The 27636-nt window shown below is 40.8% G+C and overlaps 1 protein-coding gene across 4 annotated transcripts in view; it reads left to right on the forward strand.

Annotated features, from left to right (window-relative positions):
• Positions 1-27636, forward strand: part of DPP6 (dipeptidyl peptidase like 6) — a 561667-nt gene that overhangs the window by 494593 nt on the left and 39438 nt on the right. For all 4 annotated transcript variants that reach the window (XM_066551025.1, XM_066551034.1, XM_066551004.1 and 1 more), the window contains exons 9-15: positions 11769-11923; positions 13302-13399; positions 17260-17383; positions 18233-18271; positions 25153-25260; positions 25813-25904; positions 27534-27581. In XM_066551025.1, the coding sequence (XP_066407122.1) occupies positions 11769-11923; positions 13302-13399; positions 17260-17383; positions 18233-18271; positions 25153-25260; positions 25813-25904; positions 27534-27581 (664 nt within the window). The remainder of the gene's footprint in view (positions 1-11768; positions 11924-13301; positions 13400-17259; positions 17384-18232; positions 18272-25152; positions 25261-25812; positions 25905-27533; positions 27582-27636) is intronic.

A 27636-nucleotide genomic window follows, 5' to 3' on the forward strand; every position in this document is an offset into this window, starting at 1 on the left:
CAGTTTTAGTTCCAATTATACAGGCAATTTCTTGTCACTGTTTCTGCATGGCCCTGTGTGTGTTTATATGTACGTTTCCGTATATTTTGGGATATTTTTTCAGGATTTTTTTATGCTGGCTTATGGATAGAATTTTTGTTGGCTGAAATTAAAAAGTTGAAAATAATGGAATCAATGTACAGCCAAGAAAATCTAGGTAAAACAGGGAATAGAAAACTCAAACCAATAAAATGAAAATTTTAAACAATTTTAAATACCTGTAATTCCACTGCCACATTTAAATACCTAGAATTCCATGTCAAACTCATTTGGCATTCAATTCACTATCCAATTAAAACTCTTTGTAGGGGACTCTAATTGTTTTAGCTTTAAAGTAAAACCAGCCATCATTAGAGGTACAAACTTTGGGCTCTCTGAGGAAACTCAGATGGTCATAAATTCAAAAATAATAATATTAGTGAATATAGATGTACATGGGGGTGGTGCCTGTGATGGGAGATATGCCATGAGCACCCCATGGCTGACCAAGCCCAGCCCTGTCCAGCCTGACCTTGAATGACCAGAGTGATTCCACCACCTCTCTGGGCAACAACCTGTGCCAGAGCTTCACCACACTCATTGTAAAATCTTCTTTCATATGTCTAATCTACCCTTCTTCGATTTAAAATCATCACCCCTTTTCCTGTCACAACAGGTAATCTAAACAAGTACTGAAAGGCTGCAATAAATTCTGCCTGGAGCCTTTTTTCTTGAGGCTGAACAACCCCAGCTCTCAGCCTCCATAGCAGAGGTGCTCCAGCCCTCTGATCCTCTTCCTGGACTCCTCTGGACCCCCTGGAAATTCCCCACTGGGCATTCTGCACACCAACCCCACTGGGATTTATTTCCTGCCTCACTCATGGTATTTTCTAGGCTGTCACTGACAAGCAGAGCTGCACAGACCTGGTTGGTGCCCCTGCCCCAGGGACACAGCTTTCCTCTTATTTAATCAGGAGATTTAGGATTACTGCACTGGAATCTACAGATCAAAAATATTGATAAAAGAAAGCATTTCCTGGTAGCAGGGATAAAAGAGATTTTCATGCATGGACATTATCCTGCAGGGATGTTTGTCTTTTCTTTATTTTTACTTGGGTCCAGAGTGGATGACCTTCAAAACACACACCTAGGAAAGAGCAGAATTGTGCTCAACATGCAAATGCAACAACTCTGATAAACATAGTCATCAAACCCCACTGATCCATCAGTGGCATAACCTGATTACATACCATTACCTTCATCAATAATAAATGTTCCTCTTATTTGATAAGAACATTTTTTTTCTGAAATATTGCTGTAAGCTAATTTGAATTCTGGTTTTATCCAGCTCTCTTTTTTTTATTATTCCTTGGTGATTCTATTGATCTCAGTAGTTCCTCTGATTATTCAGTCCTGTAAAATCAGATTCACCCTCTGAGTCATTATTGAGCTAAATCTCTCAGTTAGCCAGGTCCTGAGTCACTGTTCAAGTTGAAACCTCTGGGAATATTGCCATAACAGGGCAATATATACCCTGAGTGGTTTTAATGGCTGTTCAATGAGTTCAGCTGTTTAAACTGGGTAAGGAATTAGGAGCTAGACTAAATTCAGTCAGTGTGCTCTGGTTCCCATTTCATAAAGCAGGGCTGTATTTTGCAATATTAACTGACATTTATTAGCACTCAGACTAGGTGACTAGCAGGTGCTGCTCAGGGTGAATAAATCATGCAAGCAATTCACATGAAAGACAGCTTGTGCAAGTGCTGATAAAAATCCATGGGGTTGATGAATCAAGTTCTTCAACAGCAATGTCAGGCTGTTCAGTCTTCTTATCTCTCATATTTCTTTATGAAACATTAAAAGAGATTGCTTTTGGGCACTTGTGTTCTTGAACTATTGCAATCGTCTAATGAATTTTTGATTCCGAGGGTTTTGTGATTACGAACTTTCTTGATACATGTGCAGCTATTGAAATGGATCCCCTGTGCCAAGGCTGGCTGTCCATCTTCCTCCTATCATAAACCCCACAGATTCGTTAGACAGAACCTGTAACTTTTAATTTAAAGGAAAGGTGAAGTTGAAGCTGCTTGAGCATGTCTGAATAGAGAAATATTCAGCATATAATGAAAGGCCTGATTTGTCTCACTGCATTGCACAGATAAGCAAATTGTATTTCCAGCCACAGCAACCTGTTCAGTGGCACCAGAGGGGTAAAGAAGAAAAGGATTTGTCTGTGAGGAACCCTGCTTCATTTGGGCCATGTGAATTCTCTCTGCTCTGGGTCTTTAGCAACTGAGAAGGTACAACAGGACCGTGCAGTGAGCGCTCACTCTCACATCAGTGACCTGCATTGCAAATTGCTCAGAAGACTTCTGCCAGGAAATGTTTCTGCAGATTTAGTGCCTTTACTAACAGGCTTTCATGAGGAGCTGACAACAGGCTGTGGGTTTAAGCTTTGTGCCAGGTGATGGAAAAACACATTCTTATTGTACATTAGTGGCAGATAGCAGTTTCCCACTGCAGATGGGCTTCCTAGATGCATTTGCTCTTTGGAGTGAGTGCAGGAAACAGGAATAGCTGAGGGTAGGATGGCTAATATTTCTCATTTCATAATTCAAACCCCATTTTCATTATTACATCTGAACATCCTGACAGATCACAGCCCTGCTGGAATCTGCACGTCAGTCTTGTCACCATGGTCCAAAGGTTGTCATTGACACTGAGAATGACTCACACAACCAAAGGACACTTACTAATTGTTAGGAGCAGTTGTGAGCATTAATCATCAATGCTTTTGAAAATTAAGGATTCCTGAAGATGGGGTACAGGTGACAAAAACCCAGAAACACAGAGAAAGAAACTTCTAGAAAGAGGAGAGGGAGGATGTGGAGGCAACTCAACATTTTTCTGGTGTGTTTATTTGAAAGAGGACAGCTTTTACTAAAAATCAGGCCCCAAAATACTGATGTGCCAATAGGATAGTATGGCTCTGTGTATGACACCTGGTAACCCTACCTGCCTGCTGTGATGCTCTGGAGAGGTGCCAAACCTCCTGAGGAGTTGCTCATTGATCCTGCTGGGCACCCAGGATCCATGTGAAACCTGGAGGACAGCTCCTCTCCACGGCTTTTTGCCCCTCAAGGGGGATTTGCAGAGCTGGGTGCACACTGGGTGCACTCAGTGCGTCACAGTGTGAAGGTGGCCTGGAGGAGACACTCTGACTATTTTCAAATAGCTGAATTCTTCTCTTATTTGTAAGAATCCACCTGTATGTCTCAGCTGACATCTCATACTTGTGTGTGTCTGTTTTGTTAGTTGGTTGATTGGGGCTTTTTCCAACAAATGCATTTGCATGATTGAGGGAGATTTTAAACATTCATGATTTCTTAGTTATTGCAGCCTGAGCTTGGCCTCCTGTGTGTATTCTGTAGGGGCTGTAGAGGTCTACCTGAAGATGGGATCAGGCAGGTGTTCAATAATCCAGTTTTTGAAGCCCCCAAGCAAATCAAACACTCAAGAAACTCTGGCAGCTATTTGCCAATAACCTTATAAACAACATTCCTAATGCCCTGACTCACATGGCAAGCACAGAATCCTTCAGTGTTGGAAACACAACAAATTAGAAGAATCAATGGGTCAGGGGGGACAAACAAACAAACAAAACCAAAACCAAAACAAGGAAACCACATTAAAATAACAGTTTTGAAATAGGGTGAATTTAATAGCCTCAGAAAACCTCTTCTGTTTGTCAGGAGCTTGGTCCCATGCTCTTGTCCGGCTTCTTGGAGATGGGTGTCCTAAATATGGTCCTAGAGAAACATCGGTGGTTACTGCTGGTAGCTGGGAGTGTGGATGAGGAGGCCAGGTTGGAGTGGTCAGGATTTGGCCAGGCTGCCTGGCAGATTTGCCTCTGGTTTTGCTGGACACTGCCCTTCATTCCTGTGTGTTCCCTCAGGGATCCTGGCCAGGTACCAGCGAGCATCCCACAGTGACTTGTCTGCCTCCAGAGCTTTGCAGCTTGTGGTGTTGTCACCCAGAGCCACCTCTGTAGCCATGATATTTTCTGAAAAAGCCTTTCCTTAGGATTTTTTCTCCTGAGAAGCTGAGAGGCCTCAGGAACAAAATGTAAACAATGGTTATCTGCTGCTGTGGAATGCAACAGGTGATCTGGGATTGGTCTCATGTGGTTGTTTCTAATTAATGGCCAATCACAGCCCAGCTGGCTTGGACAGAGAGTCTGGGACACAAGCTGTTGTTATTCATTCTTCCCTTTTCTATTCTTAGCTAGCCTTCTGATGAAATCCTTTCTTCTATTCTTTTAGTATAGTTTTAGTATAATATATATCATAAAATAATAAATCAGCCTTCTGAAACATGGAGTCAGATCCTCATCTCTTCCCTCATCCTCAGACCCCTGTGAACACGGTCACACACATCCCTCTCACAGCAGTGCAGGTGGACCACAGCCCATTTGTGTCCACATTGAGTGGGGTTTGCCTGTTTGCCTCTCGGAGTCTCTGTGGTCAGGATGACCCCAAGATGTGTTAGAGAGTCTCTTTTCCCAGCCTGGAAGCTGAAGGAGTCAGGACTCTTCTGTTCTGGTTTTCAAAGTTGTTTATTTGCTATTATAATATTCTTTCTCCGACCCGCTGAGGTCTGTCCAGCAGGTTGGGTTGAGGCACACTTTAGTTTTATACTAAAAACTACATGTAAATTATTTACAATAACTTTCCAATACATATTACCTATGTTAGACAGTGTGTTTCTACTCTAAACCAATCTAAAAGTGTCAACATCACCCAGAAGATGGAGGCTAAGAAGAAGAAAGAAGGACAAGGCACACCCAAATCCCTCCATCTTGGCTTCTGAACCCCCATTCTAAAAATTCAAAATGCTACTTTTCTATCTTGTAACAAACTAGCTATCATTCTACTTACACTTTTGTGGCTTGTGAGTCCTCATATAAAGTTGGAAATTGTTTTTTCCAAGGGCTAAAATTGAAGGCACAGGTGTTTTTGACTCTGTGCCAAGGTCTCCAAGCCACCTGTCAGCATCTCAAGTCCTCCAAGGCAGCCAGAGGAATTTCCTGGGTTCTGACATTTGCCAAGCCTGGGCTTGGCTCAGGCTGCACAGCAGCTCTGGGGTCCATCAGAGATGTGGAGACAAGATATGATCCTGCTGACCACACAGAAGAGTTGTTTTCCTCAGTGCCCAGCATGAACCACCCTGCTGAAATGAGCTTCTCTGCTGGCCCTCAGCATCTGGCAACCAGGGAGGCAAAAGCACTGGCCAAACCCTCTCCTGCTGTCTCAACACAACATTCTGAGCAGAAAACAACCTCTGTCCAAGCAATTAAACCAGGTGGCTAAGAGGAGCTAATGACACTTGCAGCTCTCACCTTCCCTGTGCTTGAGGAGATGCAGAACTCCTGGCTGGGCTCCTTTCCCTGAGATGAGGGGCTGCCACCCTCTCATGGCTGCCAAACACACAGGAGCTGCTCACCTTCCACCATGAGATTTTGGATCAAGGATTTGGTATTTCTAAAGTGCTCTCTAAAACACATCCTCAAGAAATAGTCTATTCTTTCTAAGCTTGTTGCCTGTCAGTGGCAGAGGAGACTCTGTGCTCTGGGTAGGAATAAAGGGTCACAGGGGTGAGCATTGCAGCTTGTTTTTCCTAAGGATCTCTGGCAGCATTGCAGCTCATTTTTCTTAAGGATCTCTTGGACAAGAGCATGAGCAGCTTGAAAGGGGTTGCTGTTTGCATACAGATTCACAGAATATTCTGAGTTGGAAGGGACCCACAAAGATCATTGAGTTCAAAGTGGCCTGCACAGGGATCAAACCCAGCCCTTGGTGTTATCAGCACCAGCGAAGCTAATCTCGGTGTCAGGAACTGTGGAATTGGGCTGAGCCCATAGCTTGACCTCAGCCACATAAATTTTTATATTTTCTACAAAAGGTTGTTGAATTGTTCAGCAACCCTGCAAAATTGCAATTTTTTTTTCCACCTGGCTCAATTAGACAACTGTGAAAGAGGATTAATTGCTCTGAAATCAATAGTGCAGCAGTGCAGCCGTGCTGACATCAGCACAAAATAATGTCAACACAGGAAAATGTAGATTGGGTATGGTAATCTAAAACAGTTTTATACTATTTGCATACACATAACTACTTTTTTGCACTCATTTTATATCTATTACAATGATGTAGTGGAAGTCAGTGTAGACCTACTCTACAGCAACTGAGAGAAAAATTTGGTTGCATAGAATAAAAGGTCATTTTCCACAGCCATCCCTGAAACACATGTCAGTAAAGGAGAATATGAACAATAAATTCTCCCTAACTGGCTAAAAATACTTGCGTTCCACTCTACAATAGTAATTGATTTGGACGTGTGGTTGGTGCTTTGAGATGATCTAGTAATTGATTTTAAAACAGATGGCAGCTGTCAAATAAGCATTTGTATTTATTTGATGTTTCTATGAGAACCCTTGGGCTTTCACTATCTCAGAAATCTTTGTTTTCTCCTTTCCTAGACCCTCTTGCTGTTCTCTGATCTCTCTTCCTCTCATGTTCTTTTGATGCATCCTACTGACAATTTCTTTTGAGCTTTCTTTCCCAATGTAAACCACAGGCTTTATGTCAGGCTTTAATTTCATTTTGCTTGAAATTCCTTTTTATTAACAGTTTTAATAAAACAGCAAAATGTCTTCAGCACACCAAATACTTCACAATCTCAGCATCAGCTACAATACATCACACAAACAGAACCATTGGTTATGCTCCCCAGAATTGCTGTAGTTTACCAAATCAGCAATAAATAACACTAGTCCTGAGAGCTTTTGAACCTTAAATTGCTGATATCTTCGATTTCTTAATTTATTTTATTTTTAGAGATAGAAAACAGTGGCAAAGGTACAGGTTAGACTGTCAGAGTATTGGCCTGGCCAAGCATCTTTGTCTTCTTGTGCAAGTCTCTCTTTTTGTTAACTCACACTTAAAAATTACAAGTTATTTGTGTCTTCTAACAAGAAGGCCCAGGAAAAGGTGTTTTGGTTTGTTTTTTTTTACTTGTAAGTTATCTTTTTTATCAGTTTTTTCTCCTGATATCATTGGAAGCAATCCCTAAGCTACCAATGGATTTTTCAGCCAGTCACTGGTGAAGGCTTCATCTTTTCCAAACAGCAAGCCAGAACTTTGCCACCCTCAGCAGAAAGGCAAAATTCACAAGTATGGCTCAGGATGGACAAAGGCTGCAGAACTATCTGGATTTTAGAAAAGCATGAAGAAACCTCCATGGCCATTTACATGTATGTGTTTATCAACAAAGAGGAACTCTGCCAGTCTAAGGCTCTGTGCAAGCCTGGGAAGTGGATTTGTCATGGAAATGTCTTTAGAAATGCCCCAGTGGCAGATTATGGTTCAGAACATTAAAACCATCTCAGTGGATTTACAAATGTGGTGCATACAACAGGGTTTTTTGTCCAGAACCTGCTGGTTGCCACAGAGGTGGCATAAGATAAAGGCCTGGTGCTTTTCCCTGCCTTGAGTCTACCAAGGAATTCAGAGGTCTGAATGCACTTCACTGGACTGTTCAATGCTTGGACAGAGGTGGACATGATAATTATAAATGTTTGAGTTCTATGGCTAAAGCTGCTATACAAGTATCAAAAGGAATAGCAAAATCCACTTGTGTTGATGTTTACAGGATTGGGGTGGATATTATCCATGGAGGAATGAGCCAGAGGATTTGTGGGGTCTCTTCCAGATTCATCTGCTGTGATTCCTTGAGAAGTTTGTTACCTGAAGTGAGATAAAAGTCTCCCATTTCACTGCTCTTACAAGTGCTGCTGGAATTAAATTGCAGTTTGAAACAATCTGGGTGCCTGCTTAATTTTACACATGCTGGGCTAATTTTTGATGACAGACCTACTAGAAATGTCCACCCAACTTCTGATCCACTGTTCATATTCTTTCCAGGGATTACCCACATGGTATCATAGCCAAATGCTACATCCAATCCCATATTAACCACAGCCTGTTACTTGGCAGCTGAGAACCACCACGAGGGACTTCTCCTTCTGCTCCCTGATGGTGCAGGAAACACATCCTTCAGAAGATACAGCACTCCCTCTTTGGGCAGCCTGGTTCACTCTGGGTATTGCCCAGGTCTTGATCCCAAAGACAGCCACCCACATAATGCACAAGTGCAGCAGCCTTGAATTCAGCTCAGGGAGTGTGGAAACCCAGGGCACTGGGAATATTTGTCTGCTCTGGGGTGCTCTGACCCTGAGGGTAGCACTGACTTTGACCCTCATTCATGGAGAAAGTTTCCTAAACTCTAGAATAGACCAGAATCCACTAGGGTGTGATGTAGATTGTACAGAGTAGTGTAGGTGTATCAGTAGTGTATCTATCACTTAGGTGGGAAATTTGGGTTTTAGGATTTTTAGTATGTTGTGGATGGCAGCAAGATGAAGGGCACAGGGTGTCATCCTGGGTTTCTTCCTCATGCTTCTTCTTCCTTCTTCAGGGGTTTGGGTGGCATTTTGTAATTGGGTGGAAAAGTCCACATTGCAGGCTTTTAGGGATCAGTTATTGGGTTAAAAAGGGAAATAATCCAGGTGTCAGTTCTTAATTGGATAATTTAGCTTTAAAAGACCATGGGACAAGAGATTGTTGGCCATTTTTGCGGTGCTTCTCCAGTGTGCTGAGCCTGGTGTGGACAGCGTGCAAAACTCCAGATAAGATCACAATAAACAAGAACCTGAAGACCAAAAAAATCCATTGTGTCTCTCTTTCCTGACACAAAACCACTCCAGAAGGGTCTCCCCCTGGGAGGGCCAGCCAGAGTCCCAGAAGCCAGGGAATCAGCAACAGGTACCCTGACAAGGGAGCATTCCTCTCATCACACCTCTGGTATTTCCTCCAGCTGCTGTTCTCCTCCAATGACATTGAAGTCCCTAAGAGGGATATATGCCCAGTTGTCACTGAACATACTCTGACCTAGGACTTCAAATTCTCTTCCTGAGGGTCTGGCAACTTAGAAGACTCTTGGTTTCACACATTTGAAATGATCATTCAATTGAGCCATACTCAACTAGAAAAAGAAGGATTAAATCACACATCCTGTAACATTCCCTGAGCACAAACACATCACTGGCCAATACATGTCCCCACTGAAGAGTCACCACTCAAGAGCAGGGTCATCCAGCTGTTTCAGAGTGATTCATTACTAAATGTGCTGAGATGGAACAACTTGTCTCAAACCCTGTGCTTGAAGCCAGCCAGCAATTCTGAGCAGCCTTTGTTCAGCTATGGCAGCCACACGCTTTATTCTCATTATTTTTCAAGTTTGCATGCTTTGTTGTGGCTGGCAGGCAAAACTGTGGAGAAAGAAAGAGACCAAGCCAGCAGGATCTGACTGTGAGGAATATCAGCAGCTCACTCACAGCATCCTGGCATCATGAGGCACTCAGTGACTGCAAACTCCGGGGAAGAGGGCAAAAGTTTTGATCAATTGTCGCCTCATGCTCTTAGTCAGGTCATGATCCAAATATGTTAGGGGGCTTTAGTGTATAAGGAGAATCTGTTTTTTCACACATGAGGCAGGATCTGAACTAACTTTAGAAAATCTCAGCCGTTTTGAATGAAACTGATTTTCAGAGCATGTGCTAGATGCAAACACAATGAATAAACTGTCTACAAGAGCAAATTGCAAATCATTTTTTCTTTCAGCTGAAAGAACTTTCTGGTACTAATCCATTCTGTAGTCCATGAGACTGTTCTCTGGTTTGCTAATACTAACTGATCTCTCTAATAACAGTAAGGTCCTGGCTTTGTTTCAAGGCAAAGGTTCACTCAATTAAATCTCATTAACAGAGGACCACAAAACCTGCACTAAAACCTTTCTGGGTATGTGACCTTCAGCAGAACTGCTTCATTAAGTCTGAGATCCCGGAGAAAATGTTTGCTGAATAAAGTCATTCCTAATTAATGTTAAAATGTCAATGATTCATGTGCCATCCATCTTTACTCCTTTTCCTTTATGCTCTTCATTATCTCTTTAATGGGAAACCAATATAAAAGTCAAAAGCAGAATCTTTTAAATGTACATATAACAGGTGGGACAATGCAGCAAAGCAAATTTGCCAGATGTGCTTTCCCATGAAACATTTGTAACTTCCTAAATATCTTTCGAAAACCCCACTTCTCTGCTGCCATTAAGAATTGATTAATTAATTTGTTATTTCTGAAAACCATATGTATAGAGGATGAGCTTTCCCTTGCACCCTTTCTGATGTTACCTTGAGTTTTATTCCAAGCCATATGCAAGTCTTGATTAACAAAGTGTTTATTTACCCTGTGATGGATATAATTGTCTGTTCTCCAAGGATTGCCCATCCAATTTTTTTTTTTTTTAATTAAACAGTGTCTGGTGAGTTTTTACTCTTCAGACTTGAGGGACATCCTGGTTGGACTGGGGGGTCATCAGAGGGTGCTGTACAAACCTGGTGGGTCTGAACTCAGAAAATCCTCACCCCTTTTTCCAATAACCAGTGATGGCAGCAGATATTGGGGCTGCTTGGACCTGTGCAGCAGGACTTCATGGTGAAGGCTTAGAAACACTCGGTAGCCTCTCTAATTTTTATTCTCACATGAAAGTAATGGGACCCATCTTCCTGCCCATCAATCTGTACAGCATATGCAAGCCCTTCTGGTGGTTTAAATAGGAATGACTCACATGATATTAAGCCTCTTAATGAAAATGTATTACATTATTGTCTTTCACAAAATGGGAGGTTTAAAAAGCCAAGTTAATGTCTTCCAAATGTCATTTACTGGAGACACTTTGGATCAAGAGTGAATTTTATAGCTTTTCTGCAGATCTGTAAGATGAACTCATCTTTACAATGAAGGACATTCAATTACATGAAAATTATTAGAAATAAGCAGCTATTTAAATTTGAATTTGAATTTAATAAGAACTAGGTTCTGGCAGTCTTAAAAATAATTTCACATGATGGCAATATTGTTTTCTCCTTACATGATTGAACTCTGACATGTTTGCATTTGCATTTTTCTGAGCACCTTTTCATTGGTAATTATATTACTGAAATCTCAAAAATCCCAAATTTCAGTGGTATAAAGGATCAGTCTCTAATCCTGGCTACTTATGGCAAATTGCCTTGCAAAAGTGATTTAAGAAATGAAACAGGGATAAAAGTCAAGATGGTATCCAAGGCACAGACTCTATGGCCTGGCATCTTGAAGTTCCAGCCTTTCATAAGTTACAGAAAATTTCTATATTTATTTATTCCCAACTGGCAACCAAACTTAGGAATATTTAAATTGTTGCTGAAGCACTTGTATAAACACTGTTTAAATTGATTGACATGTGTCTAGTCTGATGTTGTGAACCCTAATGATGTGCAGGACACATGGCAGGAGCAGCAGTGCCTTTTATGCTGCCATGAGTGTGTGTACTAATATGAATAATTGGGTGTTTCTTCAGCAAAGGTAATTAAGCCTAATAACCTATAAATACAGAGTAATTGTTATCAATTGTGCTCATTTGTGTATGTGGCATAATTTGATGAGTATTTTTGATTGACATTCCTGTGGCATCCTCCCTGTGCTGTGATTAGACTGGGATTTTCGTATCTGCACTCTTTCATTATTGCTAACTAGTAATTTACCTCTAATAGCCTTTTCTTTTCTGTTCTCTCTCTCTTTTTTTTTAATTAGAGGAGATCTTGAAGACTCACATTGCTCATTGGTGGTCTCCTGATGGCACCAGGTTGGCATATGCAACAATTAATGCCTCCAGAGTCCCCACCATGGAGATCCCAATATATACAGGCATCCTTTACCCTACTGTTAAAACATATCGTTATCCAAAGGTAAGGGAAAATAAAAATATAATTCCTGCTGCTCTATCAGAAAGAAATAATTGTTTATTTCCAGTAGGCTCAGACAGGAAACTAATAATGCACACTCAGAAGCAATGAAAATAAACAGATCAGCTGTTCCTCAGCAAATGTGCATTTAGCACATTCTTTAGCTGCATTTGTAAAATTGCACTTTCCTGGTTCTGTGAGAATTAGTAACTCTATATACAATGAAAATAAAATTTAAAAATCCTTGCTTTTTACACACAAAAAAAGCAATTGTGCTTCCATGTTGGAACAGGTGGAAGCTGAATGTTAGCTGTGGGTTTGTCTCCAGGATGGGTTTGTTGGTGTCTGAGGGCTTGGAATTTCTTTATTTCTGTGTTTGGATATGTTTCTATATTTAGACATGTTTCTATATTTAGATGCATTTCTCTATTTAGATTTTTTTTATTGATAGATTAGATGGATAGATAGATAGATAATAGATAGATAATGACAGATAGATATAGATGATTGATAGATAACAGATAGAGATAGACAGATAGATAGATATAGATAATAGATGGTAGACAGATAGATAGATAGACAGACACATATATACATATATTCTATATTTGCATACATTCACTTTTGTATAGAAGGAAAATGTAGTATTTGGACTTAGAATATCCAGGACAGCCTGATGTCAGAGGAGACAGTGGTTTTAGAGGTTTGCTGTGCCTGAAAGACAGAAAAAGACTTAAGAGCCAATCTGCCCTTGACTGCAGACCTGCAGGGAGTGCACAGCACTGGCACAGCTCTCCAGCAGCACAGACTCACTGCTGCTGGTATTGCTGCCATTTCCTGCTCTAAAAGCAGCACAGGGGGGTCTGCTGCACTCATTCCTTCTGGGTTTCTTGCTTTAAGCACTGGTTGCCTAAGACCTGACATGCTGGTTCAAATTGGAGCATACTTTAGCAGGAGAGATACCCACAAATATGCAGGTTTTGTGGAAATCAATGGTTCAGCAGGAGATGCCCTTTCCTACAGTACTAAATGGATCAGTATTTCACTATATCAACCATCATGCTATTAGACAATCTTTTGTCAAAAGGTGCAGGAAATAGCAAAATTTCTAGCTGCCATGAAAAGTAGGGTTTTTTACTAAGGTTAGAAGTGTCCTGAGTAAAATTGCCCCTTTTTTTGTGCCTGCCAGCCTCTCCACACCTCTGTACCACATCCCTAGATTTGCAAACTCCCTGTGAAAGATCACAGCAGTCCAATCCATATCCTGGTCAATGGGAATGCTTTTCATAACCCATGCAGATGCAATAAATCAAAACCATTCTGTGGTTGATGATAGGGTATGATGGTATGATATGGTAATTTATTCTTTTCTAAAATCCAGGCTGGAATGGAAAATCCAACTATTTCTTTGCACGTGATTGGTCTGAATGGACCCACTCATGACCTGGAAATGACTCCCCCAGATGATCAGAGAATGAGGTAGGTGCTTTCTCACCCTTCAATGCTGGCCTCAGTTCCCTTGGGGTTTTTTCAAGATAATTTTGCAGTTTTTAACCCTGGGCCTTTCTGTGCTGCTATCAAAAAGTTTCATTTTGTGTAAATCTGCTTTTTTTCCCCCATTTACTTGTCTATTTACATGTATTTTATAGAATGCTATATTATAACAGACTTACACTGAGTAACTTTGAAATAATCCAAACACATGTATGCAAAAGAAGATGTATGACCTGTGGCCAAATCAAATGGGTATTTGCCTTTCAAAAATACAAGTTCAGACCTGTGTACAGCCGGTGGGAATTCAGGATCACAGTATCCCCATCACAGTAACAGAATGGTGGCTCCTGAACAATATAATTTCTCTTTTGGTAGCATTCTCTGTAAACAGAGAGACTCAGAAAGGTTTTAATTACAGCAATAATTTCTGACTGCAGGATCCAAGTGTTGTTCATAAATTTGTTCTATATGGTTATGGGTGGCCATAATTTATTTAGTTGCAATCAATATTGCAAAATGATGCAAAATACATCATAATTAATTAGTGCCTGTATATTTCATCAAAACCATGGCAATTGCCATCTCTCATCTCTAGGGATGATAGAAGTAGTGCTGCCAGAGCAATAGGGGTGTATTTTCATTATGCATATGTTTTCTGAAATGAGAAGATTAGTGTGATAAAATGTTATTAAAATAGGCAAGAGGGATGTACTGTACATTCAGTTACAGAAGGGAGTCTCAAGAAAGCAGGGGAAGCTGGTGATAAGGATCTTCCAGCAGACACATCCTAGCTGAAGCATTTCAGTGTGCTCAGTGCAGATGATATAAGGACAGAGTGGTATTTCGTGTTCTTTTTATCTGGAGCAAAGTGATTTAGTGCAATTAATAAAGCTGAGAATAAGGTGGAGATATGCCACGGCCTTTTTTCTTTCAAAATTGAAAGAAGCCAGAAATTTTCCACAGAAATTGGATATTTTTCAGTTAAAACAAAAAATAAAATAAAATAAAATAAAATAAAATAAAATAAAATAAAATAAAATAACAAAGAAAAAAAAAACAAGCAAAGCTGATGATGGGAAAACATATTTGGTGGGGAAATGTACAATATTGATCACTTGTCCTTTTTAAATATCTTTCATTCTGAACATTTTTATCAAGTTTTCTCCAATGCTCTGCTCTTCTGTGAAAAAAAGAAAGTGAAGGGAAGGGGTTGAAATTGAAGGGTGAAAAGTAGTCAGTGCCTGACAGGCATTTTTTATTTTGGTGAAAACTACTGGACCTCAAGAGTTTCATCTGCAGATGGTCAAAATTTGATCATCACCCAGCTTATTTCTCATATTTGCATCTCAGGTGGCAAATTGAGGGATTATGTTATCTCCCTCAAGTGCAGAAATCCTCACTGGCCCTTGCATGGGCCAGAAACAAATAAATAATGGAAAAACTCAGACAATTCCAGTCTGGATGTGAGGCAGTGTCTGTGCCCAGGGACCATGGGCTGGGCTGCTGCCTGTCCCTTGGCCTGTAATAAATCCCTGTCTGTTCTTTGTGCTGTTTGTGACTTTGGCCATACTGTAGATATTCATATTGTAGAGTCACACCTCATGTTTGGGATTCCTGCCTCCAGGAAGCAGCCATGGAAAGCTGGGGCATGAACGAGTCTGCTGCACAATTATCTCAGTCTCAGATGATTCAAATCAAACCAAAAATGTCTTTACTGGGATGTGGAAGTCCATTGCAAAACTCAGGATGGCTTCACCCTTCCTGGCAGGGCTCAAGCAAGGTGTCCCTTCCATTTTGCTGTGCTGTGGATGTCTGTAAATGCAGTGCTCAAGGATAGATTTTGTTCTGTGGAAGAAACAGGATCTCCCCTAAATCAGCTCCACATAAAATGTGGGACAGGTCAGGCAGAGAGGGTTTGGGAATTGCACTGATTTCCCATTTCTCTCCACTGGTGCTCAACCAGTGCAACTGCAGGAGCAGCAGATGTTGAACATTAGCTGAAATGAATCACACATTCTTGTCTCATTTTCCTCTGCAAAATGAGAACCATAAAACTTGGGTGTCCGATAGAAGAGATGTGAAGGGAAGTAAATGAAATTAAAGACTCCCCACTACCCAAAAACTAGAATAATGACTATCCAGGTATCTGCAGTTACCTGTGGGCTGGGTTATCCATGGTCTTGATGACTGGAAGAGGGTTCAGAGGGGAATTGAGACTCCATACCCTTCTCTGGGGTGGTAGGGAAGACCATGATTCACCTAAAATAATAATCAAAAGTTCCTGAGAAAGAACTGTGACTCCTGTGTTCAAACAGTGAGAGGGATGTAAAAATTGAATATATGTCCTTGAAACTTTAAATTGGATTTATAGAAGAAATGCTCCAAGCCACAATAAGTACTACAATCACATTCCTTTTCTGGGGAGGCTGAATCTGCTCAGTTCATTTTGGAGAGAAAGAAGAGACAGTTATACAATTTAATTTTGCTGTGTTGTTTTTTTTTTTCCTCTTAGGGCCTACACTGTTGCTGATGAAGAGTAAAATTACAATTTTATTTCAGGCTCTAAATTTTCAGACTGCTGTTGTCTCACCTGGGCATATCCTTCCCCCCAGTGCAGTGGATGCAAGCATTGAGGCCTTTTGTTCCTTTTCCCTGCAGCCAATTTCAGGCACTAAATATTACTGGAAAGTACAAAATCAATTTCCAGCTTGTTATTTTTCTAGACAAACAGACCTTTGTGCTTTTGCCCTTTCTCTTCAGTACATGCAGGAGCTCTTGCCAGAACACAAAGGGCTCTCCAGTGACACAGAGCATTATTTCCAACGAGAGCAACAATTCCTTATACATATTTTATAGCAAACAAATGAACTAATAAATTTTTTATAGACTGTATGCTGTAAAAAGTCTTATTATACTTTAAGGATGTCTTGGCCTACATGGCCCAGCAGTATTTATTGTAACATCACAGCTTTGGCAGTTCAGCCAGAGTTGTGCCCAACAAATGAAGTGGTGGAGCCCTGAATTGCTGCAGAGGTGGACATCTGGTAGCACCATGCCCTGGCTCTGAGAAGGCAAGCATCAGTGAATTTATTCCTGTATTTTCCTGCCCAGCCCAGGTGGTTGCAGTCCTCACTATTGCATGGGACTTTTCCTGGAGATATCAATTACAGGACTGTGCAGCCCACACCCATGGTTTGCTCCAAGTATCATCACAACCTGAAAATGTCCAGCAATAAGATGGTGCAGGTAGTGTAGGAGGGTGGTTTTGCTCATGCAAACTATCTCTGCTGATGTCTTTATGGCAACCAGCTGCATCTGCTTTACAGAAACCCTGTGTCACTCCAAACTCTATTCTTCTTACTATTTGTCTTTTAATACAGCACTCCTGGACACTTTGGTGTGTAGCCAGCATGCTCAGAGGCCATCAGCTTTTCATAAGCGTCAAGAACCCAACCATTGATAGTGATGGGTCTGAGTCAGCTCAGTTTAGTGTGCTCAGAATGGAAATGGTTTGCAATTTCTTTTCCACCTGTGCATTAATTTGTAGCTCCAGGCAGTTCAATCCTTCTTGGAAGACAGAATAGCTTGAAAGATTCTTTATCTCTGCATTCGTCTCTTCTTTGAAAATAACTTCCAGAAGTGGCAGATAAAACACCTGCTCAGTCCTAAAAATGTCATTTTTAGGGGTTGAAATCCATACACAAAGCAGCCTGGATACACCAGGACATGATGTTCTTTAAAACCACAGCTCTCTCCTGGCCTGTTTGCCTGCAGCAGCTGCTCTGCCATGTGGCAATTCAGGAGGGCACCGTTGTGATCTGCTTTCTGTGTGTGTGTGTTTGCAGGGACTACTACATCACCATGGTGAAATGGGCCACCAGCACCAAGGTGGCAGTGAACTGGCTGAACAGAGCCCAGAATGTGTCCATCCTGACGCTCTGTGATGCCACCACGGGGGTCTGCACCAAGGTAGGAGAGGTTTGCAGAGCACTCACTTGCCATCAGTGTCCAAAACCCATGCAGGGAGAAACTATTTCACTTATTTTTCATGGTGAAAAGCCAGCTGGAACACATTAATTTAGGCAAACAGAACATAAACATTGTTTAATTTTTAATTTTTTTTAACACCCAGTAATCCAAGAACACTCTATGTGTGTTTGAGAGAGAGTAATTGCCTGTCTTGATTACCTTTACCCACATACAAGCAACAATTTGCAGCCTAAATACCTTTGCAACATTCTAGCTGCATTATATGTAGTTATTAGCATTAAAACCAGCTCATGCTTATCTTAACTGTAGTTAATTAATCCCTTCTATAAATGCACTAATACAAGTGATGTATTGATATAATGTATTGATATAATGTATATGATGTATTGATAGCAGATTCCATTAGCAGATTCCATCATTTAAACTGGCATGGGTTTCCACTATATAGACTTGTTCTAATACACCCATCCCTTGAAAAAGATCATGCAATTCTGTGCATAGAGCATGGTGAGAAGTTTTTTTTGCTTAATAACTTTCATTTCAGCCTTTATTTATTTATTAAGATTTATTTCTTTGGGGAATAATACATCTTGTGGATTTATGTGTTTTCTCTGTATGTGTAAAATGCTTTTTTGATCTAGTGAATGTCTGTCCATTAGGGAGGAAAGTCAAGAAAAGCAGCCACCGGATTCCACTCCAGAATCACATATTTAAACAGTTTCTCTGTATTTCTGACCAATTTTTCAGCTCCAATCCAACAGTTTCATGCATTGTTAGGCAAAATATAATATATGACAAGTAGGTATTAATGATCTTTTTGTCTTTTAGAAACATGAAGATGAGAGTGATGCCTGGCTGCACAGACAGGTAAGAGTGATCTTCCCCATGTAGTCAAGTTTTTGGTAAGATAATTGCTTCACTGAGTTTTTCCCCAAAGAGAAAAAAAAATATTTCCAGATTTGAGAGAGCTACTTGGAAGATGGCATGATGTGTATAACAGAAAAGAGCTTCTCAGTAACAAACAAGTTCTCAGTAAAGGTGCCATCCACTCTGGTAGGTCCCATAGTCCTTAGCCTGCAATTTAATTGTATTTAAAAGAGATGAAAAGCTGATGTGGGTGGGAGTATCTGTATAGGTACATATATATATATATATATATATATATATGTAATCACTGGCAGTATCTGTATAAGACTCATCAGCCTCAGAGGCAACCCTTCATTCCCTGCCCTGACTCTGTTGATGACAGTTTAAACACTATTGTGGTTGTTTTCTGGTCATTTTGTTGAGAGGATCTCTGTCCATCCAGAGACAAAACCAGATAGACTGTTGAGTCACTTAAATATCATATATAACACATGAACACATGCCCAGGAGTCAGTTTGTGAAGGGAGCTCAGATTAAATGAAGCTTTTTTTCAGAGAGAAGCTGTGATCTTGATTCAGCCACAACACCAAACTGTTTTTCAAGCCTTGTGTGAACACCAGACAGGGAGCAGCATGTCACAAAATACCTTGTTCAATATATTTTGCCAAGTCCAGATTTAAAGCATTTCAAATTTTTGTCACAGACTGTTCAGAGGAGCCAAGACCCTGTAGAAATGGCACTTCATCAGTTCACAGCAAGAACAATGTTCTCCTCTGTTCCAGTGGCTGTCCTGCAGCAATGGGCTGTGTGTGATGCACATGAAAATTGATTTTATGGGGAAATAGATTTTGTGCTCCAAGCATTTCAAATAATCTTTTGCTGATATAGAGTAAAAATGGTGCTGAAATATTCTTTACATTCATAAGGACTGTATTGGCTTAAGTAGGAAACAAAAGCTTAAAAGACAAGTCAAATCAAGGGGAAATTCAATTGTCCAGATATTGTATATAAAAAATAAAAATAAAACAAACAAACAAACAAAAAAACCCAACAAAAATATCATCCTTAACTGGCATTATTTATTTTATAAGTTTGAAGGCAATAGCAGTAAAATAATCCTTCCATTGCTATTTACTGCAGTATAGTAGAATCTGTGTTTTATATTATTAATACAGCATAGTAGAACTTGTGTTTTTACACTGCTGTGGTTATTTAGTCACCTACCATGTGGACAGGCATTAAAAGATAGTGCTTTATCCTCATATCTGAAGTAAATGATCTGTCAGTCTCTAATGGGCCTGCTCCAGGGAAATACATTTTGTTTTACTACATCTCCAAAAAGCATATACTTAGCTTGAGAGCACACTCTTAGTTTAATGTTAGAGAAGGATGTTCATTACAGCCAAATGAGTCAGATATCTCAGTGCTAAACCAAAATAACATTTTCTATGGACTTTGGAGACATTTGATAGCATCCTTCAAAAGCTATTGTAGCAGTCTGAAGAATCATATAGCTCTTTTGCCAGTATTTCTGACAACAAAATTACTTAAAATTCTAGTTTTGACTGAAAATGATTACTGGGGTAATTGTATTTTCTATATTTGCCTTTTATTCTATGACACGTTAATCTAGATAGCTGGAAAGGTATTTTCATGGCATGTGTGCCTGACTATGAGGATGATGTGAAAATGTTAAATGTTAGTCTGGGTCCACTAACCTCTTCAAGAAGGAGATGAATTGCACATCAACCTCTTCAAGAAGGAGATGAATTGCACAGAAGGAGCTCAGGAGTGTGGCTTGGCTCAGGATGAGACTCCTTGGTTGAGACATTTTAATATAAGTGTTTGCCAATGAGCCCTGTCCCCTCTGGTGACACCAGGGTGGTGGCAGTGGGGTCACACAGCCAAGGGACCCAGGGCTGGGTTCAGCCTCGTGAGCAGTGTCCCAATTTTAAATCAGCAGGACCAAGGAATCCAACCTTGTTCTTTAAAACATTCCTTCAAAATGTTCCATATGCCTGGTTTGAAAGGTTTTTTGCCCAGGTTTTACCTTTTTCCTGGGAATTTAATAGGGACAAACAGTCAGCTGGGAGCAGGAGACAAGACACTCACCAGGGACATGAGGTCATCTCCAAGGATGACAGGGTTGACTTTTTTCAGCTGTCTGAAATCCTGGGACTTCTGAGATAAAGCATACAAGCCATGAATTTGAATTTTGTTGTTTAGTAGTTTTTAGTAGACTCAGTGGCATTTGAAAGTCCCTGTATGGAAGGTCGTAGTAAACAATCTCATGCTTCCTTCTGGGCTCAAGTTCATGAATATATTTTATGCAAGTCCAAAATCTTTGGAGAGCCTCTCTCCAACACAGGCAAGGAGAAATAATGCAGCCACTCCCTGTGCAGCTAAAAAATAGAATAAACTACTCAAAGTATAATGAAGAATATTTTCACAGGATTTGTTAGAAAGTATCTGTCACTCTTTGTCAGATGAGGTGGCACATGTTCACTAAAACTGTCCAGGGACTCTGCAAGTTTACACTTCTTTTAAAGTTTATACTTCTTTTATTTATGTACTTGCTTGTGCACTTCTGAGCACAAGAGCCACACTGAACTTCACTCATACTTTTTCTTAAATGCACAAACTGTTTGAAACCCTAATTATGGCTGTAAGCAATTTTGTTTCAATTTCTGTGAAGAAGTTTTTTTCCAATAGTTCTGGGGATGGTCATGTACAGGCAATGATTCAGCAAGAGAGAAATCAGGCAATTTCTGAGCACCTGCTGATGATAAACTTTAGTGGCATTTTAATTGTTTTATTTATTTAATTGTGAATGTGGCCTGAAAAAAAGATTTAATTAGAAACCAGGGTGCAATTGCAACTCCTCCACCAAAGGCTGCAGTCTTTGGCATTGACATTGGCAGGACTAGGAGACCATAAAATTGTTTAGAGACCTATAACCTTAAAACCTGCCTGCATGGGCTGGCTGCCCTCCCCTGATAACAGCTTCTTTGGGTTGCATTTTTCTTTCCAGTCCTATTTGCCCATTGTTTTAGATGACCTCAGTCTGAAGCTAAAGACTCACTCTCTTAAAAGGTGGGGATGATGAAAACCTGGCACCATTTTTCTTTTACTACTCCCTTGCTTTAATCCTGCATGATAAGCCAGTAATGATTCTTACATGTAGTTAATAGGAGGTTTGAAAAGAGATTTTTATTTTAAAAACAGAGTTCAGAAGAACTTATAAACAGGACCCACTTCTTCACTCTGTAAAGCCCTTTTGCCATGCAATTATCCCATAATTAAACTAATTCTAGCCTAAAGACAGAGGATGCATCAGAAATTGGACCCAGAGTTCCATAACTCAAATACTCAAATTCATCTACCAGAGATAAAAAAGCAACTCTTGGCTACAAAGAATCTTTTTGGTGTTTAAATGAAGAGTTCCCATTTCACCCAGTGGAGGGGATCTGTACCCAGAGACATGGGATCCTCTCCAGTGGTTGACCCTGATTTTTGGTGCTTCAGAGATGGCCAAAGGTGTGGTGCACCCAGCCACAGAAGAGGATGAGGACAGGGATGAGGATGAAGATCAGCATTGCCCCAGGGGCTGAGTGTGTCAGGAGATGGAAGGAGATCTTCCCCCTGTGTCCTAAAGAGGAGGTGTCTGCATTGTCCCATTAGAGTCAATGCACATTGGGTGTTTTCTTTGTTGAACTTAAACAAAGTGTTTAGCAAGGGATTAAAAGAATTCATGTCACACCTATCTGTTTATCAGAGCTATGGGCCTGTGACACAGAAAGTATTGGGGCATTTCACTGAAAGAATAATTTGACAACACAGCAAAATCATTAATTCTGGGATCTGGGCAAAGGTGGGTCAGACACAGAGGGCAGGAGACTGCTGAGGAAGGGAAAATGCATCAGAGAATCAATTGGAAAGGATCCAGTTATTCAGATTAATTTGTTTCCTTTTTAAAACCTGAGGATGAACCAGAAAATCATAATTCTTACGGAAGTATAACTCTCAGTCAGAAATAAAACCAACATGCAAAGAATGTGCTTTGCCACTAATTTCTATGAGGAAATGTGTCCAAGAGCATGTGAGGCACTGCAGAAGAGCAGGAGGCTGGGAGTGTGTTGAGCACAGACAAAGCAGTGTGGAGCTGCAATGTATGGTGCTGAAATGTGATGATTGTTTGCCCCATGTTAATGTGTGGGTGGGTTTGGTGCAGCTGCACTTCTGTGCCCACTAATCTTTCATAAATTCCAGCTCACCCTAAATCAGATAATTTCTCTTTCAAACATTTGTCCTGGTGTGTGTTTGATCATGCAAATCCTCAAGGTCAGAGACACCTGTGCACTCCCCACCATCCTGCACACACCTTGTCTTCCCTTGTTTTGCCAGAGAAGTCTTAGGTGGCTGCAGATTCAGTGATTCTCAGGGATCCCTCTCCAAACACAACTGAATACACTCTACCTTTTTCTCTTTAATTGTTATTCTTTACACCAGGACTTTGTACTCCTCTCTAGGATCTACAGAAGCTCAGACTGCATTTAGCATTGTGCCCTCATCCATCCTGATTCTGCCAAACTCAGGATAAGCCCCTGAGGCACTCCTTTATTTCTCCTGACCATTTGCAGATGAGTTGAGTTGTGCAGCTCTGAGCTCCAGCACTGAACCCTCCAGGAGGTTCTGAGCCCTCCAGCAGCCTCCCATTACCTTCCCTTTTCCAATAAAGCTAAAGTATTTGGTGGCATAACTTCCTCACATTTCACTATCATCCACAACAAAAAGATTACCAACATTTGAGACGATACCCATATCCTTTAAAATGTATTAACAAAACATGAATTTGTTCAATACCTTTTTTCACCTACTGATTGCAGCTGTGTCTAGAATCCTCCTGTGGCAAAAACTTCCAAACATTCCATACCTGCTGCATAGTAAAAGTATTGTCTTTTACTAGCACTAAACTGATCTGTTATTTTCCAGGAGGGCTGTCCTGTTCTATTATTGTGGGATTCAATCAACAACAGTTGACAAAAGGTTTTGACAGTTCATATCACATGCAGAATACTTTAATTATGTGCCCAGTGTAGATCCCTAAATTATAAAATCCTGTTCCAAGAGAATTTCAGTCTGTCTCTCCATTTACCCCCTGGGTAAGTCACCATCTCTGTCACAAAGTTCTGCCTCATTCATTCATGTGTTGCCTTTCCAGCAATGGAACATGCAAGCAGACTGTCTTGTATCATCAGCCCAGTGCTCAGTCCTCACATCTGTCACCTGTGCCATGAACCTCTGTCCCCTGCAGCTCTGAATGAACCTCAAACTCTGCAGCACAATGCCTGCTCTCACTGGCAGAGACATATTGCTGGAATACATAATGCAGGAGGCACAGATATAGAAATGGAGGGTGAGCTCATTGCTACCTACCTCAGGAAAGGAAAACCTGTCCAGAAGAAGGTTTGCCTGAGCTATCACAGTCATTATTCAGTGAGGTTTCTGCTGTCATGAAAGACATTTGGAAATAACATAGAGTTTCGTGTTTCAGGCTCCAGAACAATGTCAGAAATAAATGAAACCATTATTTCATTGAGCTGCAACAAGCTGCAAATGGGCACATTTTAAAATACACTGAAAACATAAGCAGGGGAAAATAAAAGGCAAAAAGAACAGTTTGAACACCTAATAGAGCACTGACAAATCTGATAAATAGCAGAAAAGAATTAATCAGTAAAGAACAAAGGAGCAAAGGAACACAGAGTAAGAATAATGTGTTAGCTTATGGGAAATAAAAATGTTTATTCCTTTGCTGTGCCATAAGTCTCCATGTACAATCAGATTCCTGCTGGTTCAGTGTGGTTCAGTGCTTGGCATGTGCCAAGCAGAAAGTCAAGGGCTTTGATTAACACTGAACTGCAGAGGACCCAGAAAAGGCTGGCAATAATCTCCTTGTGGATTGCCCTGGATAAAGAAGGGTTAACAAAGCCCAGCCAAGGAAGGGCCCATCCAGGCACAGAAAATCCTGATATCACAGGACAGCTTCAGCAGAGGTTCAGCTTATTATTCAGTGCCAGCTAGCTGAGACTTGGAGTTAGCTTCATGTAGCCAGTCCTGTTGGTACAGTGCTCCTGTGTCCCACCACACGGACCACCTGAATCCCACCACATGGACCATCTTTCTGCCTTCCCTGGTAATCTTCTGTTCAACCTCTTCATGTAGTGGAGACTTCTCATGTGCCTCAGAGCTCTTGTTCACAAAAAGAATGCTCCCTTCCAGGAGATGCTTGCTTGCCACATGCGGTGTTTGATTTTCCTTCTGCTGAGTCTCTTCTATCTCTGGAGGGAAGTTCCAGTCACCCAATAAAAGTCAATCACCATGTTCACCTGGGAGCTCTGTGTCAAAGAGTTCTGCAGGAGATCCTCTCCTTCATAAATAATTCAGTGAGATAAGCATTTGTAAGGCAGCAGAAAAAGACAGCAGTTAGATGCTGTTCAGCAGTGTTTCCCCTGGAAGAACACAGAGGTTCTTCCAGCAGGACAAACAGGGTTTGTCACAGCAGTTCCAAAGGCTCCAAGTGCCTCAAGCAGCCAGCTGTATATGTGCATTTTGGCTTTGAAAATGGCAATTGACTTTATAGCCAAGGAATTCTCCTTGCTGCCTGTCCTCCCCCAGCTGAAAGGTGTCTGCTTTCCCAAGAGCAAGAAGCAAAGCTCAAAACTTCCTCCAGTTTTCAGTGGGCTCTTTGTTTGCCTCAGCTTGCTGTCAAAGAGCACTTTCTATTTGCTGTGAATTCATTTACAGGGTGTTGGAGGGCTGAGCAATTCTAAATACAACCAATTAACACTAATGCACCCCTAATTTTGCTGCTTTTGCAGAATGAAGAGCCCGTTTTTTCCAGGGACGGTCGGAAGTTTTTCTTCGTCCGGGCCATTCCCCAGGGAGGACGTGGCCATTTCTACCACATTGCCATGTCATCCTCACAGGTAACTCCCTGCTGCTGCTTTGGGTCTCACCTGAGGCAGACAGCAATAAAAAATAGTGGCTGTGCTTGTAGCAATGAGATGGGGAGGTGCAGATGTAAAAAATTCTTGGGCTTAGAAGAAAACCTCCGATGATGCTTCATTTGGGCATAAGATAACGTGAATTTCCAAAGAAAAAGGTCAGTGGACTGTCTCTTTCCAAACATTATTATTGTTTTGGTTTGGTTTTTGTGATTTTGTGATTACTTAGCTGTAGTTAAGTGAAGAAGTGACCCTGCCATAAAGGATTAAACAGAAGCATGTGGGCATCTGTATTAGAGGAAGGGGTTTGAAGTTGCTCTGGGTTGAATTCACTTCATTATCTTCAGTGGAGTCATGGTTAAGATGATTCAGACTCTCTGTTCTTTCTATGCCTGCAGATTCAGAGAAACGGCAGGTATAGTGGTGGAAATTGCAGATGTTTGGTTTATTTTTCATGGACAATGGAGCCAGAAGAGCTCCCTTTTTCACAAGTTTTAACAATAAAGAAATCTACTTCTCTTTTCTTTCTGGCAGGTCAATAGTAGCAATGATGATTTACAGGCTATTACATCTGGAGATTGGGATGTGACAAAGATACTGGCATATGATGAAAAGAGGCAGAAAATGTAAGTAGACTTTGGCCTGACAAATCAGACTTCCTTTGTTTAGCCCTGGGCTCTGGGTTGGTTACAAAGGTTCTGTGTATGCACTGAAACCTGTGAGCATGAGGAGCTGGGAACAAGAAGGCAGAAGCTGTCTCCATTTTGGCTTAACCTCTCACACCATTACACTTATCTTGTGTGATTTTGAATAATCTGCACAGTTCAAACCTCTCTTTCTATGACTGTTAAATATATTGTGCAGATGAATAATTTCTCCTGCTGTAACTTCTGATATTACCCACTGTAGGAAAGCAGCCTGTTTTCATCAACCACTTAGTCAGTTTTGGAAAGAATCTTTTGTTGACCTGCAAAAATACCAATGCAGTGGAAAAAAAATAGGTAGAATTAAGAAAAAAAAAAAGAAAAACAAGAAAAACGAGAAAAACAAGAAAAACAACCCCACCTTTCACACTTGCTCTTTATGCTTTTAAAATAAGTTCTGTAAACATTCACTTTTTCAAATACACTTCAAAAAATTACATAAGAAAATATTTAGACAGCTTCTGGAATCAAATAACAGATTCCTTTCCTGAAAAACTTTTGGGTGGATACAAGGTTCTCAGCTCTCAGTTACTTAAGGGCACTGAACAGTGGAGTAAACAGTCTCTGGAATATGATAAACTTTGAGTGATCATTAAGAGCACAGTGCTTCAGAACAATATAAAATCATAGAAATATAGAATGACAGAATGGCTTGGGCTGGAAGAGAATGAGCATCCAGTTCCAGCTCCCTGCCATGAGCAGGGACACTTTCCACTGGACCAGATTCCCTGTCAAACCTGGTCTTGAACACTTCCAGGGGTGGCCTAAGTAGCAAATTAGCACCAAAGTCTTATTAGCATTTTAACTGGCCAGTCAAGCAGAAAATGCCAGACACAATTTGTAGACTCAAGATGTGTGCCCAGGCAAGTGCAGATCAGCAGGGATGAAAACCCTTCCTGGCATTGTTCACCCCATGGATGCTACATTAGCTCCTGTGCTCTAGCATTATCCACACAAAATGCATCTGGGGGTTTAAATCAGATTTCACAGGTGGGACTGAGGTTGGCCTCCTCCTGCAGCATCACTCTTTTACCTCCAGAAACTGCTACTGCACAGCTGAGCTTGTGTTGATTATCCAGAGAGGAGCTCAGCACAGCACAAGGAGAACAAAGTGTTCTTCAGCTTCAGGCTCTGCTTCCCATCAAATGCTGAGTAGATGTCTAACTTTCTTTTCCAAAGAAAATAATGTGGGCAGAAAAGTAAAAACTTCCCCTAGATGAGAGAAGAAAGATCTTTAAAAGAAATTCTGAGCCATGAATCTTGAGCTAAAAAGGTGGATGTCTTCCATTTAATCACTTGATCCTTTTTTGATCCACTGACATGACGAGGGTAGGACCCAAAGTTTTCCATGTTTGTTTTAAGTGCAGTGCAGTATGCAATTACTTCCTTGAGCCTCTCAGTGATGTGTCCCTCTGTATCCTTTCCTAGTTCAGTTTAAACTTCCCTTGCTTTTACAAGATCATGAAAATGGCAGTATGAGTGAAGATGTTGCATGAGACACTTCTAAACACCCTTCTAAAGGTGCAATTCACTTTTATTTTCCCCCTCCAGCTATTTCCACAGCACAGAAGATTCACCAAGAAGAAGACATTTATACAGGTTTGTGCTTTACTAACTTCATATTCAGAATTTCCCATTTCTTCAGTTTTACACG

Source organism: Molothrus aeneus, chromosome 1 (assembly GCF_037042795.1).
Source record: "Molothrus aeneus isolate 106 chromosome 1, BPBGC_Maene_1.0, whole genome shotgun sequence".
NCBI lineage: Eukaryota > Metazoa > Chordata > Aves > Passeriformes > Icteridae > Molothrus > Molothrus aeneus.